Source organism: Leucopleurus acutus (genome assembly GCF_964270905.1).
Source record: "Leucopleurus acutus genome assembly, chromosome: 8".
NCBI classification, from domain to species: domain Eukaryota; kingdom Metazoa; phylum Chordata; class Mammalia; order Artiodactyla; family Delphinidae; genus Leucopleurus; species Leucopleurus acutus.
This window is the reverse complement of record NC_139151.1, coordinates 78,241,372-78,263,591: the sequence shown is the minus strand read 5'-3', so window position 1 is coordinate 78,263,591 and position 22,220 is coordinate 78,241,372. Positions and strand designations below refer to the sequence as shown.

The following is a 22,220-nucleotide window of genomic DNA, read 5'->3' as shown; positions in this document are numbered from 1 at the left end:
TGTTCTCCTTTCTATGCCAATCTCCTTCCTGAAGACTCTATAAACACTAGTGGAAAACACTATTCTTTAAAAGTTAAACAAGAAAGTAGAGCTCACCTTGCTCTGCTTTGTCAGCAGGGATTGAGGTTACAGAAGTGGGAGCCTGAGATTCACTCTCAGTTGACTGGAAGAGTGAGGTAGATTGGCTCAAGTTCTTTGAGTAAGCATAGCTCTGGGCCAGGCAAGGCAGGGATCTCCGAGATGGTTTTAATGAAGTTTCTTTTGCTATCTCACTCTTGCTTATATTCATACCTGCAAATTCAAAATGGCAAGTTTTAGCAACAAGAAATAATCAGCAGAAATCAACAAATAATTTTAATTCTTGTGATGGCTGTTTCAGAAAAGTACTCTTGAAAAGCATCACCTAGGGATTAGCACTAGTGGAATTCGTTTGTTTCTATATTGTCAGAGGAAGTGTTTTGAGATTTTTGTCAAATAGTTATGAGAAATAAACAGTTCCTCTTCCAGTTTGAGCTTTCACTGTTTTTGAAAGGTTCTGTAAAAAAGAAACTGAGGTTTAAATTCATTTGGAGAGTTATGAGAATAATAATTTGGATTGTCTTTGGATAAATTTAACCATTTAGGTTTTTAAGCAGTAAAATAAATAAAACCTAATGTGTAGAAATTCAAATTACTATTATTAACCAGAACACTTCTTTCTATAACCTATCCTCCTTTAAACACACCACATAATGTACTAGTAGTGATCAAGAGGCTGGAAAGGAACAGCATACATGGTTTAGTACAAAAACTGACCAGCAGGGGGACAGCATTCCTGTGCTCCGTGTAACAGTCCCTCTCCTCATGCAGAGAAGACTGATCTGCCAGAAGAAAGAATGCCCCTCAACAGGACTCTGCCTCCATAATTGGAAGTCCCAGTAACTGTATTCTCCCAGCAATGAATGACCTCATGTCCCTGTATGCCCCTGTCCCCATCCGTCCTCATCCCCCTTACGTTAATCCCAGGGCGTTCCTCAGTCCTGGAATACTGCTATGGGTATTCTGGTATATGCCTTTTTTGCACATATTGAGTATTTCTCTAAGAGGAAACACTTAGATGTACAACTGCTGGTTTGAAGTGCATGAATATTTATCATTTGGATAAACAATGCCAAACTGCCTTCCCTAAAAGCTTTATCTTTTCACACTTCCCCAAACAGTACAAGATGGAATCCATTTCTTTATGAAATTCCTTGGGGAACTCTAGATAGTATCATTTGTTTTAATTCTGAATAAAATAAAAAGCCAACAAACAAAAAACAAAAAAAATGGTTTTAATCTTCATGTTCCAGATTGAACATGTTTTCATATATTTCTAGCCAATTATAATTCTTAAGTGACTAAGCTATTTTATAGTTTTTCTAGTGTGTTGTTAGGCTTTTTCTTATTTTATAGTATGTGTGTGTATATAAACATATGCGGGAGTTTGGGGTATCAACCCTTCATGCAGTTAAAAATCCACATACAATTTAAAACCAGCCCTCTGACTCCACTGTTCCTATCAGTAGTTCTGCATCTGCAGATTCAACCAACCTCAGATTGTGTAGTACTGTAGAATTTTTTATTGAAAACAATCCATGTGTAAGGGCACCCTCACAGTTCAAACTTTTGTTGTTCAAGGGTCAACTGTATATACATTCATATATACACATATATGTATATAGTATTTTAGTGACTACATATTAAATGTAATATATGCTGTGTTTATTTCATTTAGTTTTCTAACAATCTTACCAGGCAGACATTATACCTATTAGCTATGTGGAAACTGAGACTTAGAGAGGATATGTAACATTCCTTATATCACACCAACAAGAAAACTGTTTGGGATTTATATTCCAAACAGTTTCTAGTGCTAAAACTATCACATCATGTTGCATCAGAAATTAAGTTTGAAACTCCTGCACACAATCCATTTACCTCGAAAATCACAGACACTGAAATGTAAAGAACAGACACCAAAATTCATTCTGGTAGAGGCTAAAACTAGACGGAATATACCTAGAAACACATCTGCTTTTACCACCCTCCCTATTCACCTGCCCATATTCTCTATATTAAAGTAAATTTCAAATGTAGTGATTGAAAGGTGAAAAAGACAAAGCAAACCCACCAGTACATACAGCACTCAAGTAATGAAAATTTTGCCTTGCAATTACTCATCTTAATTCCATTTTTGAGACAGAGTAGACTCTGGGTCTTAATAGGTGCTGGCAAGGGGTACAGACAGGAAAGGAAATTACTGCAAATTATATTTTCAGTAATTATATTTATTATAAGACAAACAAATTTAACTAAACTCTACTCATATTGGTTCAGTCAATACTTTTTGGCTACTTTATAATCAGCTTATGAATTAACTCCAGATTTCTAAGGATATTTTCAAATGCATGAATTCAAATAAAGACAAGCAGAGGTACCAATATTCATTGCCCTTTGAGACAAATGAGAATCTTGAAAAAAAAAACAAGACAATTTTTGAGAGGTTCTATAGAAATAAGACATAGTTGAATAGATGAAATGCAGACAAACCTAGCAGTAGGGATTTTCTTCCCGTTTTATAAAAAAAAAATGTATTTATTTTCACGTTAATTCTCAGTGTGAAAATAAAATGTGAACTAGAAAGGGATTGAAGAAAGAATTATGAATTGATCCAGTCTCTTAGCTTTCTGGGACTCTGTAATGATAAGAAAGGAAAATACCCTTTTGAAGAGGAATTTCCCAAGGCCCACAGAACTCATACTGAAAGCCTACTCATACACCATACAATCCCCCTTATTTAAGGACCGACTAGTATTTTCTATACTACATTCAAAGAATAGCACAGGGGGACGAGGGGAAGATGGCGGAAGAGTAAGACGCGGAGATCACCTTCCTCCCCACAGATACACCAGAAATACATCTACACGTGGAACAACTCCTACAGAACACCTACTCAACGCTAGCAGAAGACCTCAGACCTCCCAAAAGGTAAGAAACTCCCCACGTACCTGGGTAGGCCAAAAGAAAAAAGAATAAACAGAGACAAAAGAATAGGGACGGTGCCTGCACCAGTGAGAGGGAGCTGTGAAGGAGGAAAGGTTTCCACACACTAGGAAGTCCCTTGGCGGGCAGAGACTGCGGGTGGTGGAGAGGGAAGCTTCGGAGCCGCGGAGGAGAGCGCAGCAACAGGGGTCTGGAGGTCAGAGTGGAGAGATTCCTGCACAGATAATCAGTGCCGACCAGCACTCACCAGCCTGTGTTCACCCGCCGGGGCGGGCGGGGCTGGGAGCTGAGGCTCGGGCTTCGGTCCGAGCACAGGGAGAGGACTGGGGTTGGCGGCGTGAACACAGCCTGCAGGGGGTTAGTGCACCACGGCTAGCCGGGAGGGAGTCCGGGGAAAAGTCTGGACCTGCCGAAGAGGCAAGAGACCTTTTCTTCCCTCTTTGTTTCCTGGCGCGCGAGGAGAGGGGATTAAGAGTGCTGCTTAAAGGAGCTCCAGAGACGGGCGCGAGCTGCGGCTAAAAGCGCGGACCCCAGAGACGGGCATGAGACGCTAAGGCTGCTGCTGCTGCCACCAAGAAGCCTGTGTGCGAGCACAGGTCACTCTCCACAACCCCCTTCCGGGGAGCCTGTGTAGTCCGCCACTGCCAGGGTCCCGGGATCCAGGGACAACTTCCCCGGAAGAACGCACGGCGCACCTCAGGCTGGTGCAACGTCACGCCAGCCTCTGCCGCTGCAGGTCCGCCCCACACTCAGTGCCCCTCCCTCCCCCCGGCCTGAGTGAGCCAGAGCCCCCGAATCAGCGGCTCCTTTAACCCCGTCCTGTCTGAGCAAAAAACAGACGCCCTCCAGCGACCTACACGCAGAGGCGGGGCCAAATCCAAAGCTGAGCCCTGGGAGCTGTGAAAACAAAGAAGAGAAAGGGAAATCTCTCCCAGCAGCCTCAGAAGCAGCGGATTAAAGCTCCACAATCAACTTGATGTATCCTGCATCTGTGGAATACATGAATACACAACGAATCATCCCAAATTGAGGAGATGGACTTTGAGAGCAAGATTTATGACTTTTTCCCCTTTTCCTCTTTTTGTGAGTGTGTATGTGTATGCTTCTGTGTGAGATTTTGTCTGTATAGCTTTGCTTTCACCATTTGTCCTAGGGTTCTATCTGTCCGTTTTCTTTCTTTTTAAAAAAATTTTTTTTTCTTAATAATTATTTTTTATTTTAATAACTTTATTATATTTTATCTTGTTTTATTGTATTTTACTTTATCTTTTCAATTCTTTCTTTCTTTCTTTCTTTCCTTCTTTCTTTCTTTCTTTCTTCCCTTCCATCTTTCTTTCTTTCTTTCTTTCTTTCTTTCTTTCTTTCTTTCTTTCCTTCCTTCTTTCTTTCTTTCTTCCCTTCCTTCCTTCCTTCTTTCTTTCTTTCTTTCTTTTTCTTCTACTAATTCTTTCTTTCTACTTTATCTCCCTTTCATTCTGAGCCACGTGGATGAAAGGCTCTTGGTGCTACAGCCAGGAGTCAGTGCTGTGCCTCTGAGGTGGGAGAGCCAACCTCAGGACACTGGTCCACAAGAGACCTCCCAGCGCCACATAATATCAAATGGCAAAAATCTCCCAGAGATCTCCATCTCAACACCAGCACCCAGCTTCACTCGACGACCAGCAAGCTACAGGGCTGGACACCCTATGCCAAACAACTAGCAAGACAGGAACACAACCCCACCAATTAGCAGAGAGGCTGCCTAAAATCATAATAAGTCCACTGACACCCCAAAACACACCACCAGATGTGGACCTGCCCACCAGAAAGAAAAGATCCAGCCTCATCCACCAGAACACAGGCACTAGTCCCCTCCACCAGGAAGCCTACACAACCCACTGAACCAACTTTAGCCACTGGGGACAGACATCAAACACAACGGGAACTACGAACATGCAGCCTGCAAAAAGGAGACCCCAAACACAGTAAGATAAGCAAAATGAGAAGACAGAAAAACACAGCAGATGAAGGAGCAAGATAAAAACCCACCAGACCTAACAAATGAAGAGGAAATAGGCAGTCTACCTGAAAAAGAATTCAGAATAATGATAGTAAAAATGATCCAAAATCTTGGAAATAGAATAGAGAAAATGCAAGAAACATTTAACAAGGACCTAGAAGAACTATAGATGAAACAAGCAATGATGAACAACACAATAAATGAAATGAAAAATACTCTAGATGGGATCAATAGCAGAATAACTGAGGCAGAAGAACAGATAAGTGACCTGGAAGATAAAATAGTGGTAGTAACTACTGCAGAGCAGAATAAAGATAAAAGAATGAAAACAACTGAGGACAGTCTCAGAGACCTCTGGGACAACATTAACACACCAACATTCGAATTATAGGGGTTCCAGAAGAAGAAGTGAAAAAGAAAGGGACTGAGACAATATTTGAAGAGATTATAGTTGAAAACTTCCCTAATATGGGAAAGGAAATAGTTAATCAAGTCCAGGAAGCACAGAGAGTCCCATACAGGATAAATCCAAGGAGAAATATGCCAAGACACATATTAATTAAAACTGTCAAAAATTAAATACAAAGAAAACATATTAAAAGCAGCAAGGGAAAAACAACAAATAACACACAAGGGAATCCCCATAAGGTTAATAGCTGATCTTTCAGCAGAAACTCTGCAAGCCAGAAGGGACTGGCAGGACATATTTAAAGTGATGAAGGAGAAAAATCTACAACCAAGATTACTCTACCCAGCAAGGAGCTCATTCAGGTTTGATGGAGAAATTAAAACCTTTACAGACAAGCAAAAGCTGAGCGAGTTCAGCACCACCAAACCAGCTTTACAATAAATGCTAAAGGAACTTCTCTAGGCAAGAAACACAAGAGAAGGAACAGACCTACAATAATGAACCCAAAACAATTAAGAAAATGGGAATAGGAACAAACATATCCATCATTACCTTAAATGTAAATAGACTAAATGTTTCCACCAAAAGACACAGATTGGCTGAATGGATACAAAAATAAGACTCATATATATGCTGTCTACAAGAGACCCACTTCATACCTAGAGACACATACAGACTGAAAGTAAGGGGATGGAAAAAGATATTCCAAGCAAATGGAAATCAAAAGAAAGCTGGAGTAGCAATTCTCATATAAGACAAAATAGACTTTAAAGTAAAGACTATTAGAAGAGACAAAGAAGGACACTACATAATGATCAAGGGATTGATCCAAGAAGAAGATAAAACAATTGTAAATATTTATGCACCCAACATAGGAGCACCTCAATACATAAGGCAAATACTAACAGCCATAAAAGGGGAAATCGACAGTAAAACATTCATAGTAGGGGACTTTAACACCCCACTTTCACCAATGGACAGATCATCCAAAATGAAAATAAATAAGGAAACACAAGCTTTAAATGATACATTAAACAAGATGGATTTAATTGATATTTAAGGACATTCCATCCAAAAACAACAGAATACACATTTTTCTCAAGTGTTCATGGAAAATTCTCCAGGATAGGTCATATCTTGGGTCGCAAATCAAGCCTTGGTAAATTTAAGAAAATTGAAATTGTATCAAGTATCTTTTCCGACCACAATGCTATGAGACTAGATATCAATTACAGGAAAAGATCTGTAAAAAATACAAAAACATGGAGGCTAAACAATACACTACTTAATAACGAAGTGATCACTGAAGAAATCAAAGAGGAAATAAAAAAATACCTAGAAACAAATGACAATGGAGACACGATGCCCCAAAACCTATGGGATGCAGCAAAAGCAGTTCTAAGAGGGAAGTTTATAGCAATACAATCCTACGTTAAGAAACAGGAAACATCTCGAATAAACAACCTAACCTTGTACCTAAAGCAATTAGAGAAAGAAGAACAAAAAACTCCCTAAGTTATCAGAAGGAAAGAAATCATAAAAATCAGATCAGAAATAAATGAAAAAGAAATGAAGGAAACGATAGCAAAGATGAATAAAACTAAAAGCTGGTTCTTTGAGAAGATAAACAAAATTGATAAACCATTAGCCAGGCTCATCAAGAAAAAAAGGGAGAAGACCCAAATCAATAGAATTAGAAATGAAAAAGGAGAAGTAACAACTGACACTGCAGAAATACAAAAGATCATGAGAGATTACTGCAAGCAACTCTATGCCAATAAAATGGACAACCTGGAAGAAATGGACAAATTCTTAGAAATGAACAACCTGCCAAGACTGAATCAGGAAGAAATAGAAAATATGAACAGACCAATCACAAGCACTGAAATTGAAACTGTGATTCAAAATCTTCCAACAAACAAAAGCTCAGTACCACATGGCTTCACAGGCGAATTCTGTCAAACATTTAGAGAAGAGCTAACACCTATCCTTCTCAAACTCTTCCAAAATATAGCAGAGGGAAGAACACTCCCAAACTCATTCTATGAGGCCACCATCACCCTGATACCAAAACCAGACAAGGATGTCACAAAGAAAGAAAACTACAGGCCAATATCACTGATGAACATAGATGCAAAAATCCTCAACAAAATACTAGCAAACAGAATCCAACAGCACATTAAAAGGATCATACACCATGATCAAGTGGGGTTTATTCCAGGAATGCAAGGATTCTTCAATATACGTAAATCAATCAATGTGATACACGATATTAACAAATTGAAGGAGAAAAACCATATGATCATCTCAATAGATGCAGAGAAAGCTTTCGACAAAATTAAACTCCCATTTATGATAAAAACCCTCCAAAAAGTAGGCATAGAGGGAACTTTCCTCAACATAATAAAGGCCATATATGACAAACCCACAGCCAACATTGTCCTCAATGGTGAAAAACTGAAACCATTTCCACTAAGATAAGGAACAAGACAAGGCTGTCCACTCTCACCACTGTTATTCAACATAGTTTTGGAAGTTTTAGCCACGGCAATCAGAGAAGAAAAGGAAATAAAAGGAATCCAAATCGGTAAAGAAGAAGTAAAGGTTTCACTCTTTGCAGATGACATGATACTATACATAGAGAATCGTAAAGATGCTACCAGAAAACTACTACAGCTAATCAATGAATTTGGTAAAGTAGCAGGATACAAAATTAATGCACAGAAATCTCTTGCATTCCTATACACTAATGATGAAAAATATGAAAGTGATATCAAGAAAACACTCCCATTTACCATTGCAACAAAAAGAATAAAATATCTCTGAATAAACCTACCTAAGGAGACAAAAGACCTGTATGCAGAAAATTATAAGACACTGATGAAAGAAATTAATGATACAAAAAGATGGAGAGATATACCATGTTCTCGGATCAGAAGAATCAGTATTGTTAAAATGACTCTACTACCCAAAGCAATCTACAGATTCAATGCAATCCCTATCAAACTACCACTGCCATTTTTCACAGAACTAGAACAAAAAATTTCACAATTTGTATGGAAACACAAAAGACCCCGAATAGCCAAAGCAATCTTGAGAACGAAAAACAGAGCTGGAGGAATCAGGCTCCCTGACTTCAGACTATACTACAAAGCTACAGTAATCAAGACAGTATGGTACTGGCACAGAAACAGAAAGATAGATTAATGGAACAGGATAGAAAGCCCAGAGATAAACCCACGCACATATGGTCACCTTATCTTTGATAAAGGAGGCAGGAATGTACAGTGGAGAAAGGACAGCCTCTTTAATAAGTGGTGCTGGGAAAACTGGACAGGTACATGTAAATGTATGAGATTAGATCACTCCCTAACACCATACACAAAAATAAGCTCACAATGGATTAAAGACCTAAATGTAAGGCCAGAAACTCTCAAACTCTTAGAGGAAAACATAGGCAGAACACTCTATGACAGAAATCACAGCAAGATCCTTTTTGACCCACCTCCTAGAGAAATGGAAATAAAAACAAAAGTAAACAAATGGGATCTAAGTAAACTTCAAAGCATTTGCACAGCAAAGGAAACCATAAACAAGACGAAAAGACAGGCCTCAGAATGGGAGGAAATATTTGCAAATGAAGCAACTGACAAAGGATTAATCTCCAAAATTTATAAGCAGCTCAAGCAGCTCAATAACAAAAAAACAACCCTATCCAAAAATGGGCAGAAGACCTAAATAGACATTTCTCCAACGAAGATATACAGACTGCCAAAAAACACATGAAAGAATGCTCAACATCATTAATCATTAGAGAAATGCAAATCAAAAGTACAATGAGATATCATCTCATACCAGTCAGAATGGCCATCATCAAAAAATCTAGAAACAATAAATGCTGGAGAGGGTGTGGAGAAAAGGGAACACTCTTGCACTTCTGGTGGGAATGTGAATTGGTACAGCCACTATGGAGAACAGTATGGAGGTTCCTTAAAAAACTACAAATATAACTACCATATGACCCAGCAACCCCACTACTGGGCATATACCCTGAGAAAACCATAATTCAAAAAGAGTCACGTACCAAAATGTTCATTGCAGCTCTATTTACAATAGGCAGGAGATGGAAACAACCTAAGTGTCCATCATCGGATGAATGGATAAAGAAGATGTGGCACATATATACAATGGAATATTACTCAGCCATAAAAAGAAACAAAATTGAGCTATTTGTAATGAGGTGGATAGACGTAGAGTCTGTCACAGAGAGTGATGTACGTCATAAAGAGAAAGACAAATACCGTATGCTAACACATATATATGGAACTTAAGAAAAAAAAATTTCATGAAGAGCCTAGGGGAAGACAGGAATAAAGACACAGACCTATTAGAGAATGGACTTGAGGATATGGAGAGGGGGACGTGTAAGCTGTGACAAAGCGAGAGAGAGGCATGGACATATATACACTACCAAACGTAAGGTAGATAGCTAGTGGGAAGCAGCCGCATAGCACAGGGAGACCAGCTCGGTGCTTTGTGACCACCTGGAGTGGTGGGTTAGGGAGGGTGGGAGGGAGGGAGACGCAAGAGGGAAGAGATATGGGAACATATGTATATGTATAACTGATTCACTTTGTTATAAAGTAGAAACTAACACACCATTGTAAAGCAATTATACTCCAATAAAGATGTAAAAAAAAAAAATAGCACAGGAAAAATCTGTCCTAGTAGTTTTTTATGCCTGTGAATATTTTGTCATGTGTTCTTATATCTTCTTTTATTTAGGAAACACAGATGTAGAATATTAAAAGATCAGTTTTTTATTACTGGGCTCTGGTTGAGAATTGTCTTTTACTCGAGAAGAACATATAAGTAAAAGAATAAATATTATTTTGGAGGTGGCGGTACACAGATGGAAGATGGTGATAGTTGCTTGTAAAGACATTAGACTCAGAGAGAAATGCCTTGCGCTTGAGAAATGGCCTTGATGGGGACTCTATAATAATACTAGTCACCTTAATTCACTGACCCCGGCACGTATGTTCAAAAACTGTTCTTTGAGCTAAAGATGACAATCACATTGGTTGATATTATTATTTTATAAAGCAATATAGGGTGAGACTAGCTTTATGCATATCAATGTTGTCAGTATTTTCCACCATTTGATTCATCCCTGTATTCACCTAGTCATTGAGGAGATGTTATTTGGGCTTTTGCTCTCTGAAGGCATCCTGCTGACACTGGGTATACAGTGGTGAAAAAGGTGGACATATAATTCCTGCCCTCATGCGACTTCCATTCTAGTAGAGTGTCAGACATTGACCAAACAAATAAATATGTATATACACATAAATTGTCTGAAATGCTATGAAAATACAGGCACGGTTATATTATGGAGAATAATAAAGGGGACTTTCTTTATGAAGTGGTCCGGGACATTTTTTCTGAAGAAGTGACATGTTAGGTCAAAAAATAAAAAGGAACCTAACATACAGAAAGGTGTTTATGTATGTTTGTGTTGACGTTTATATATATGTATGTTTGTGGGGGTGCTTTTAGGCAAAGATAATAACATGTGTGAAAGCCCTGAGGTATGAAGATTGCAATGTATTTACAAATTGGAAACAACAACAACAACAAAACTGTTTGCAGTACAGTAAGTGAGAGAAAGAAGTGTAAAGGAGCTATAGCTGCAGTCCAGGTAGGGGATAAAAATTACCTACTGTTCTTTAGGGAATTCTGCATATGCTTATTTGCCCATTATTTTCCACAAATTTATCTGCCTTATGTCCTTTTTTTGAATAATTGCATTTGCCAAAAATCATAAAGTATTTTAAATATACTCACTTCAAATGGGAAATGAAATTGGGAGAGGCAATGAAATTTACTTACTCTAGGTCATAAATCAAGCAACTGGCAGAACTGAATGTGAATGTTATGGCCATTGGATTCCAAAACCCATGATCTTTTCAGAATGCTCCATGGCTCTTCATGAACCCCAATCCTGGATGGGTCGTTACCATGGTTTCACTTGGTAGAAATATCACACAAATTTTAAGCAGAGAGCTCTGCATGTAGAAACTACAGACAGAAAGCAAACCTCAGAACCTGTAATTCTATATCCACAGTCTTAGACAACTGTGAAATATATGTTGATGAAAAATGAGTATGTGCTATTTGGTACACATTAACTGGGAATGTCTACCCATCATCTATGAAACTGTTGTTCTTTTGCTGATCTATAAAATAATAGATATGAATAATATAAAATCTGCTATGAGTTAACAATGTGTGTAACTGAGTTGCACAAAATAAGTTATCAGCTATTATTTGTAATCCTAATTGTTATTTTTCAGTTTCCATCATTTAGTTAACAACGTGTGTAACTGAGTTATATGAAATAAATATTAATGATTATTTTTAAACTTAATTTTTATTCATTCAGTGTTCTATCATTTATTTAACAATTCCAAACAATTATTGAGTTCTTTCTCTGGACCAGAACTTAACTCAGTGTTGGGTGAAAATGGTGGTCAGTATCAGGAGAAGTGTATATATATAAATAAAAGCAGTTCTTTTTATTAAAAACTAATATACAAAATATGGATAAGGCATCATAGAACCACCAAAGAGGAATCCAAGTGGTGGTACCAGGAAAGTCTTGACTGTGAAGGTAACCTGAGCTGATTCTTTTTGAAATATTCCTTCTCCTATATTTTTATTTATTTATACTTCTTGGATTTAATACATTTTTTTCAAAGGATTATGCATATAAAGAAAGTCTGTATAAAACTCTCCATAAACACGTAACTGCTGAAAATATTTGTTAAATGCTACATGTAAAGAAAATTGAGAAAACAATGTTGATGATGCATATATCCTTCCTACAGCTCTGCATTTTCCTTCCCATTTATCTTTAAAGCAATGCTTTCTCATTTCCTGAACTACCAAGTGTTTCCAAAGCTATCATACAGATCAGCTTTGCTAGAAACCAATATAATCTAAGCTGAAAGTATGAGATCCTAATGTTCGAAAGAGTACAGTTCTTTTCAAAGTTCCACATCGAATGCCATCATATTCTGCTTGGCATAACCAGCAATATCTGTTCTTTGCTTGGCATGATTAACAACTACCCCCACAGCACATCCAGGCCTTTTTTCTTCTATATTCTAAAGTTCCATTTCTTTTCTGGTATGACTTTACCTGGTACCCTTGAATAATATTTGATAGCTACCTATTTAAAGCTAATAACTAGAAAAGAGACCACAGTAACACATCAGTTTGGGTAAGCATATGAAACTCTTAAGTTTAAGGATAAACCTGTAGAAGTGTGGAAATGTGTCATTTCCTATATTTAGAACAGATTTTTCTAAAGCAACAATTAGTACTACTTCCAACTGTTCTAAGAGCACTTCATAAATGCTCACATATTTGAAAGGATCTCATGAAATGACAGTTTCACTTGGGTATACACAAAGGTCCAATTGCAAATAAGATGTAATTGCAAATAAGGTATCTTCTAGAAATACATTCACATAAGACACCTGACATCAAAGGATGTAAAGTTGTTATTAAGATACTACTTAACTCAATGGGCTTTGAGCTGATACAGAGTTTTAATTGGAAAAATAGTTTCTTTGAAAACTTCAAAGAGAAAATTGAAAAGAAAAATTTGTTATTCTCAGTGAAAAATACATTTTTCAAAAGATCCACTCTTTTAGTAAAATTTCAAGAAGACTAACTCATCCTAAGGACTCATGTGAAAAAAAATATGTACCTTTTTATAGATCAAACTTTGAAATTTCTGCCAAGTACATTGTTAAAAGAATTTTGGGATATATGTAGCAAAAGAACATGATATTATAACCTAATGAATTTTATATTATGCCCACAAGAGGGAAATTTAAAAAATAAACTTAAAAATAAATATATTTGTCTGTTTTATTCTCAAGATGAATTATGTGGTTTAGTAAGATTTTATACCTTTATCAGAAGTATTTTAGAACTGTTGGGCTGAGGGGAGGTAGTGTCTTAGGATGCCATTTCATTTCATAAAATCCAAACACATTTTTCTATATTAGTGGATATAATCAAAGCACATTTATCTAAATAATAAGCTTTGGGGAGGAAAAGCATAAATGGGCACAGACTTTTCTTATTTTTCTGCCTTGTCAAAATCATTACAGTTTTCTCTCCTTCAAAAGAACATGTGGCTTGAGTGTGTCCTTCTTGGCATAAATTATTTCTACATGATAAAAGCTGTATTTATTGAGTGCCTACAAAGTGCTAGATGCATCCTGTGTGTTACCAGTAATTCTCATAATAGTCCTGTTAGGATGTGTCATCCCCACTTTACATGTGAAAATCCTGAGACACAAAGGATGTAAGTAACTTTTCTCAAGTCTCGCACACAGGAAGTGCTGGAGCCTGAAACAAACCAGGTCCATCTGATTTCAAGGCTTCTGCTCTTTGTAATATAACAAGCAACTTCTCTGTTTGCTCAGAAACTTCTTTTACAAGTTTGCTCTTCACTCACTTTTTAGTTTTCCTCTCACTTTGAACAAGCAAAAGTTTGTCTACTTATAGAGTCCTAGTAGGGCAGAGATGGCTAACTCAGAGTAACTGAAGAAAGCTTAATAAAGGGATTATTTAAAGGGTGTGGGCAGGATTAAGAGAAAAAGGATAATGGTAAGGCTCCCTACAACTAACAATGCCCAGAAAACTTTACCACCCTTGGGCCTGCAGAGCAAGGAGAGGAAGTAGATATATGAACCTGGAGACAATTATAGGTGGGGGAGAGGAAATCTGGCAGATCCTGTGTGCTTAGACACAGGAACGCGGCCACTGCCAACCACAGACTGACATGAAGGGAGCCAGGAAAATAAAATACCCCAATCTCTCTTTTGTCAACTTCTAATCTGCTGCTGATGCCTCCTACTGGTCAAATCTAAACAGTAGCTAGAGGTCATGAGAACCCATGGTTGCTGTAAGTCATAGATATCAGTTTGCTGGGGCACGGGGCAGGGTAGAAAAAGGTGTGGGATGAGTCTGGAGGGATCTACAGAGATTATCCACTACACATGTACAGATGTATAACTTCAGAGGAGCTTTGAGCATCACCTTTGGGGGCAGAAAACAATGTATGCACTTTTACCACTAAAGAATAAAATTTAAAGTTTGTTTGTTTGTTTGTTTTTAGTAAACTGTAAGTAGTTGTAGATGCTTACAAGCAAACATGGGAACGGCAACTATTGACGTTAATGTACTTTTGAGTTTGCTTGCTCTGTGCAAGACGATGCAGGAGACAAAGGTGAACAATATACAGTGAACTTCTAAATTAGTAACTAGCAACATCAAAAGTTATCTCTTCGGGCTTCCCTGGTGGCGCAGTGGTTGAGAGTCCGCCTGCCGATGCGGGGGACACGGGTTCGTGCCCCGGTCCGGGAAGATCCCACATGCCATGGAGCGGCTGGGTCCGTGAGCCATGGCCGCTGAGCCTGCGCGTCCAGAGCCTGTGCTCTGCAATGGGAGAGGCCACAACAGTGAGAGGCCCACGTACCAAAAAAAAAAAAAAAAAAAAAAAAGTTATCTCTTCAATTATAATATATTACAGTGAATAAGAAAAGCTCTCATAAGTCTAATGCAAGACAGAATACTTTAGGGCACAAAATTATGAAGGGGTTTCTAAATTGATGAAAATACATTTTTAAAGTTTTGAAGGTGAAATGAGTGCCCTTGTTTTTATCTTTATCTTTGTGCACTGTTCTCTAATTTCCAAGTCACATAGCCCACCCCAGTAGGTTCATTCCCTTGTTATATGTCCTGTTAGAAACATATACTTTGCTTACCATGTTTGCATGTATTTGTTTATTAGGATATTATTTAACATATAGTCTTTTTAGCTATAAGGGAAGTTCCATGAGGGCAAGAGTCACACTCGTCTTGTTTACAGCCACAACTTCAGCACCTGGCACTGGGTCTGCATGTACAGTATACAAATAAATACTTACCAAATGAAAGACTGAGATAAAGATAAAGCTCTATTAATTAATTTACTAATTAATATATTCATTTGACAAGTGTTTATTGTAATAGATGTTTATTGTAATAGATGCAAGATATTCTTTCTAGACAATGGGGATATGGCAGTGAACAAATAGATAAAAGACCCTGTACCCATAGAGATTAAAATCTCAAGGGGACCTCGAGAGGCACTTACTCTTTGTGGTACAGTGTTCTGAAATCTGAAGGCTCAGACAACCTATCACCTTAGTGTTGTTTTGAAGTACAAATGAGATTTTTCTTTAAGTTAAATATTCATTCGGTAATGCCACAAATAAGATATGAATATTTATCATTACAAATAGATAGCTAGCAGGAACCTGCTGTATAGCACAGGGAGCTCAGCTCGGTGCTCTGTGACGACCTAGATGGGTGGGATGGGGGGTGGGGGGGCAGGGAGGCCCAAGAGGGAGGGGATATAGGTATACATAGAGCTGATTCATTTCATTGTACAGCAGAAACCAACACATCATTATAAAGCAATGTTACTCCAATAAAAAAACAACAAAAACAGAAACAATGATCCATACACTTATTTGTGGTATTGCAAATCCACCCTCCCCCACATGCCATTAATGTTCTTGCTTCTTTTTTAAAACTCAAATAGATTTTGGCAGGAATTGAACCGAAGAGTCATAGAGATGTCTGCTACTTATGAAAGGTGCTATGATGCAAAGGGCTCTCTTTAGAATGCGCAGGGAAAAAAACAACAGCAAAGTAGTAAAAGATAAATTTGTAACAGTTTTTTTCCCCATAATTTCCCAACATAGTCAAGTTCATAAGCTAATGATATATAGTTCATCCACAGTCAGTGTCTCCTTATTCCTTCAATAACCTGGTCATTCACCCAGCTACATTTTCCTCATGTTATTTTTTTTTGTCCTGCAAACTTCTACCCTTCAGAGTGGAGCTCAGATGCTACCAACATTGGAAAATCTTTCTTAATGCGTTTATGCAGTATTAGCTATCATGTTCCCCGTGCTTCTGTAACACTCTCAATGCATCTCTATTCTAGTATTGATACGCATTTTTCTGTGACACCATGAGCTCCCTCAAAGAGGAAATCAAGTCTCATTCAGTTTTGAGATCTTGGCATCTTGCACATTTTTGGTTTATAGAGAGAGAGAAATGTACGGGCAGATGGATAAGAGTGATGGTTTCACTCATGCACAAAATCTGACACAATATGAATTTTTGATCTTGGATAAACTCTTTAATCTCTCTGTCTCCTCATCTTTAAAATGAGAATAATAATAATAAACTCACAGAATTATGAGTGTGAAAATTAAATGATTAGATAAACATAAAGTGCTAGAATACTGCCTGGTACATAGTTTATCCTATATGTATTTGCTATTATTATAACTGAATCAATGATGCCATGTATATATAAGATGTAATAAGATTTAAAATCAGAGCCATAAATATGTAGTATGTAGAATTTAAAAAAAAGGGAAGCTTCTGGAGCTTTTATACCAATAAAATAATGAGCAGCTCATTTTCCAAAAACTTCATATTTCATGTAGCACAGAGATACAGAGCACTATAAAGAAACTAATCTGGTTTAGGTTTTGGTAGTTTGGGTCAAGGACTGCATCTGGGTGAAAGAAAATGCAATATATTTGAGGGAATTCCTGCCTAAGTCCTTGAAGGAACAAGACCTCTATGTTCAAAAGACAACAGCCATTTGAATAAGGATTTATGAATCAATGCCCAAGAGAGAAACTGAGAGTTAGTGGATTCCCTATACACTCTCAAAGATTAAAATCCAATAGCAGAAGCAAACTTTCTACTAACATAATAAGAAATTAGGGAATTTCATGCAAACTGACAATGGTTCTAATGGAGAAACCCAAATGGGACCAAAACTTCCTCCTGATCTGCCTAATTACAATGTCTAACAAGGCTCATAAATATTCTTTTCCTTTTGCTAGTTCTTTTTGTGTTTGGAAATCATGGAAGCACGAACAGGAGATAGCCTGGTTAGGGCACGTATCACAAATAACCTTGAACAGTTGCAGATATCCTTTTAAAATAACCTCCATATAACTTTTGAAACCTTGAATTTTATCATTCAATTAATGTACCACAGCTGTGTTTCATGCAGATGGGAGCAGTGGACTTCTTGAAGGAAAGACTGGTAATGATCTTGGTGGAACCAAGTAGTGATCATTGGAGGAATTCTGACAATTGACAGTTCATCCCATTGTGTGTGCCTGAAATCTATGCCCCTTCACACATTCCTATAAGATCACTTGTGACCCAAAACACAAGGTGCTTTCGGGATATAGGCTCCTGAGCTATCTCTTGCTTGAAGTTAGCTAAAAACAAGGAGATTTCAGTAACATTCATTCATCATCAAGTTCATATTCAAATGGAAATGCAGTACATGGCCATCAGGTTTAACAAAAATATTTGTTGTTTTTTTTCTAGCACTACCATGACCACTGATAGACTTCAAATGCCTAATCAAAGTGTTTGGTTTCTCAACATTGTGAGAAAGGGATAAAAATGAAACCTTTAAATACCTTGGAGTTATTATTATGAAAACCATGTTGGTGCTCCTTGCATCACACTCAACGTATTTGTGTGTGTGTGTATAATAGGGTAAAATGGAATCCCTGATCATCCTTGCCTGCCTCATGGAAGGTAATAGCAAATGAAAACTAACCTTGGGTTTGGATAAAGATAAAACACTTAAAGTCTCATAGTACTTCTGACAAGCTGCAAAGTTATAATATTTATACTACTGCTGAGAACAGCACAGGTTGTTCCACTTTAAAGAGCTCAAAAAAGTCATTTGGCCAAAGTACGTGGACCCTGCAATGAACCTGGATTACACCCTGTCCTGAAGTAGGGAGGTTCTGGAGACCACCCACTGCATCTCTCAGGTCTATGACAACATTTTGAAAAACTAAAAATCTGGTCCAATCTCTTCCAACCACACATTGTTATTGGAAAAACCAATAACTTAACTAGAAGAAATTTTGTTGATGTGTAGAATATGAACCCAAACACAAGCGTGATTAGTCTAACCAGTACTGCACTGGGGCACAAATTGTTCTGTATTTCTTTCCTGCTGTGAACATTTGTAACCATATAACTTCCCACTTCTTGCCACCTGTTGCTCTTCTTCTTACTTATGGGTTTCTTAATACTGTGCCAAAGGCTGGCAATTTCTACATCTGCTTTTGAACAAGGCTGGCATATTCTATCATTGAAAGCTTATTTCAAAAACTTAAGAATGGGAAAAAATTAGTTTACTAATGCTAGAAAAAAACCCCAGAAAAATAGTATTTATTCTGGATACTTTTTCAACCAGTTCAGGATGAGAAATTTTAACTATTGCCATGGTGTTTAAAAATAAAGTCCATTTTTAAAGACAAGTGATAAATAATAAGGGTTGGATATATTATTGCTATTATTAATATTGCTGTTTATTATGTTTGTAACACTAATTATTAATAATTAATTTACCACCTATTATTTATCAACTACTCTTCTCAGGGATATTTATTTTATAGAAAGTCAGAATTTGAGTTTTAATTTAGTTTAATAGTATTTTAGCCTTGATTTATTTTTTTTTGTTAACCTTGATTTTTGAAATTATATTTTTAAAATCATGGTTTATACTCATCAGGAAGATTATACAATTTTGCAAAGTTTTGAGTTCAATAAAACCTAAGATTATTTTTGTCAAGCACTTTTTATTCTCATTATAAAAACCACATGTGTTTTGAGAGATAGCACATGTGCTTGGGGGTGTTTTCCCCTTTTATTTATCTATTTTTTAATTTACATGGACTAAAATTGATTTTTTTGGTGTAGAGTTATTTGAATTTTGACACAAACAGAAATTCTTATAACCACTCCAAAGGCAAAGTCCAAAAACTTGCAACATCCCAAAGAATTCCCAAGTCCTCCCATTTGTGTTCAGACTCTCCCTTTACCCTTAATTCCTGACAATCAGTGATTTGTTCTTTTTACCTATTTTTTGCCTTTTGCAGAGTTCCACATAAACGGAATCATACGCTGTATAAATTTTAAGATTAGGTTCTTTCATTTGGCAAAATGCATTTGAGAACCATCCATGTTTGTGTATCAATAATTTATTCATTTGTATTACTAAGTCATAACTCCACTGTATGGATGTAACACAATGTTTTTTTTGGTTTTTTTTGGCCACACCACTCATCATGTGGGATCTTAGTTCCCTGACCAGGGATCGAACCCGTGCCCCCTGCATTGGAAGCACGGAGTCTTAACCACTGGACCCCCAGGAAAGTCCCGGATGTAACACAATTTGATTACTCAATCACTCATGTAAGTATTGATACGTATGTGTTGTGCCCAGTTTTTGTGATTATGAATAATGCTACTATAAACATTCATATAGAGGTTTTAAGTTCTCATAAATACATGGAAGTAGGCTTGCTGGGTCATATGGTAAGTGCACATTTAACTTTTAGAGAAACTGCCAACTTTTTTCAAAAGTGGCTGTACCAGCACCAATGTATGAGAGAGTTCCTGGTGTACCATACACTCATCAACCGAATTGTTGTTGCTGTTATTGTTAGATTTTTCTAATACTTAATCATGAGAGGCTGTTTGCATTGAGACTTTAATTTGCATTTCCTTAAGTACTAACGATTGAGCATCCCTACGTGCGCTTTTTACCATTCATATATTTTCTTTGGTGAAGTCTCTGTTCAAATATTTTGACTATTTTTTTAACTAAGTGGTTTGTTCTCTTATTATTAAGATTTGAGAGTCTTTTATACATTCTGTACACAAATCGTTCATCTCTGTAAATATTTTTCCCAGTCTGTGGTTTGCCTTTTCATTTTCTTAGCAGTGTCCTTTGCAAAGCAAAGTTTTTATTTGCAATGAAGTAAAATTTTATGTATCATGCTTTTGGTGTTGTATCTAAGAAATCATTGCCTAACCCAATGTTAAGAATATTTTAGATTAGATTTTTACAGTTTTATTTTGACATTTAGGGATATAAGATATTTTAAGTTAATTGTTCTATGTAGTATGAGGTATAGAATAGCAGTCATATTTGGCATATGCCTATCTAGTTGTTCCAGCTAGTTGTTCAACTATTTGTTGAAAAGACTCTCCTTTCTCCATTCAGTTGCCTCTGCACCTTTTTAAAAAATAAGTTGTCCATACTTATGTAGGTCTCTTCCTAAATTTTCTATTCTACACTATTGGTTATGTGTCTGTCCTTTCACCTATACCATACTGTCTTGACCTCTCTAGCTTTATAACGTTCTTAAAAATAAGTAGCACTTGGGCTTCCCTGGTGACGCAGTGGTTGAGAGTCCGCCTGCCGATGCAGGGGACACGGGTTTGTGCCCCGGTCCGGGAAGATCGCACATGCCACGGAGCGGCTGGGCCCGTGAGCCATGGCCGCTGAGCCTGCGCGTCCGGAGCCTGTGCTCCGCAACGGGAGAGGCCACAACAGTGAGAGGCCCGCGTACCGCAAAAAAACAAAACAAAACAAAAAACAGGTAGTGCTAGTCCTCTAAATTTGTTTTTCTTTTTTAAGTTGCTTTGGCTATTTGAGTTCTTTTACCTGACCTTATACATTTTAGAATCAGCTTATCTATATATACAAATAATTGTGTTGACATTATGCCTGAGATCGAATTAAATCTAATATATATCACTTGGGGAAGAAATAACATCTTAATTATGCCAAGTTTTCTAGTCCATGAATCTCATATGGTTATTTATTTAGGTCTTTCTTTGATTGATTGAACTATATTTCTGTAGTTTTCTTCATACAAATCCTGTACATAGTTTACTAGATTTATAGCTAACTATTTCATTTTGTTGGAGCTTTTACAAAAGATAGTATCTTTTTAAACTTCAGTTTTCCATTGTTCATTTTTCAATCATGCATTGCTAATGTACAGAAATGCAATTAATTTTTGTTTATTGCTATTGTATTCTGTGAACTTTCAAAATTATTTATTAGTTCTAGGAATGATAAACATTTTGTAGATTCCTTGGAATTTTCCACATAGACTATCATGTTGTCTGCCAGAAAGGGTACTTTATTACTTTCCAACTGTATACCTTTATTTCTTTTTCTATCCTCATTTTATTTTCTAGAACTTCCAACCACTGAATAGCAGTGGTGAAAGTGGAAAATCTTGCCTAGTTCCTAATCTTGGGGGAAAGCAGGCTCTCACGATTAAGTATGATGTTAGATGTAAATCTGTTGTAAATGCATTTATCACATGGAGAAAGTTTCTTTCTAACCCTAGGTTGCTGACATTTTTATCATGATAGATGTTGAATGTCTTTTTCTGCATTGCTTGATATATCATGTAGTTTTCCTCTCAAGTTTGTTAGTGTGTGGTAAATTATAATGATTGTTTTTTGAGTGCTGAACCAACCTTGCATTCCTAGGTGATATTTAATATATTTAATTCTCACAGTAATCCTAAAAGTAAGTTTTGATTATGCATGTTTAAGATTGAGAAAATTAGAGTTAACTTAAGGACATTCAGCCCAGTAATTGCCAAACCTATGAACTGAACTCAAGTCCATGAGATGCCTGAGCTATGTTCCTTTTACCATAGCACCCTGCCTTTCACAAATATCAAGAAGAAATATTATTAATGGCCTCTAGGGCAACAACAAAGACTCTCCCTCGCTATACTCCACTTCCAAGGTAAAGAGGCCCTGGTAATGTTCTAGAAAATGGACATG

The 22,220-nt window shown here is 37.1% G+C and overlaps 1 protein-coding gene across 1 annotated transcript in view; it reads right to left on the bottom strand.

The window, feature by feature from the left end:
- Nucleotides 1-22,220, bottom strand: part of ANO3 (anoctamin 3) — a gene marked incomplete at both ends in the record, with an annotated part of 414,423 nt that overhangs the window by 190,986 nt on the left and 201,217 nt on the right. The window contains 1 exon segment of the mRNA XM_082845360.1: nucleotides 97-291. Coding sequence (XP_082701486.1) covers nucleotides 97-291 — 195 coding nt within the window.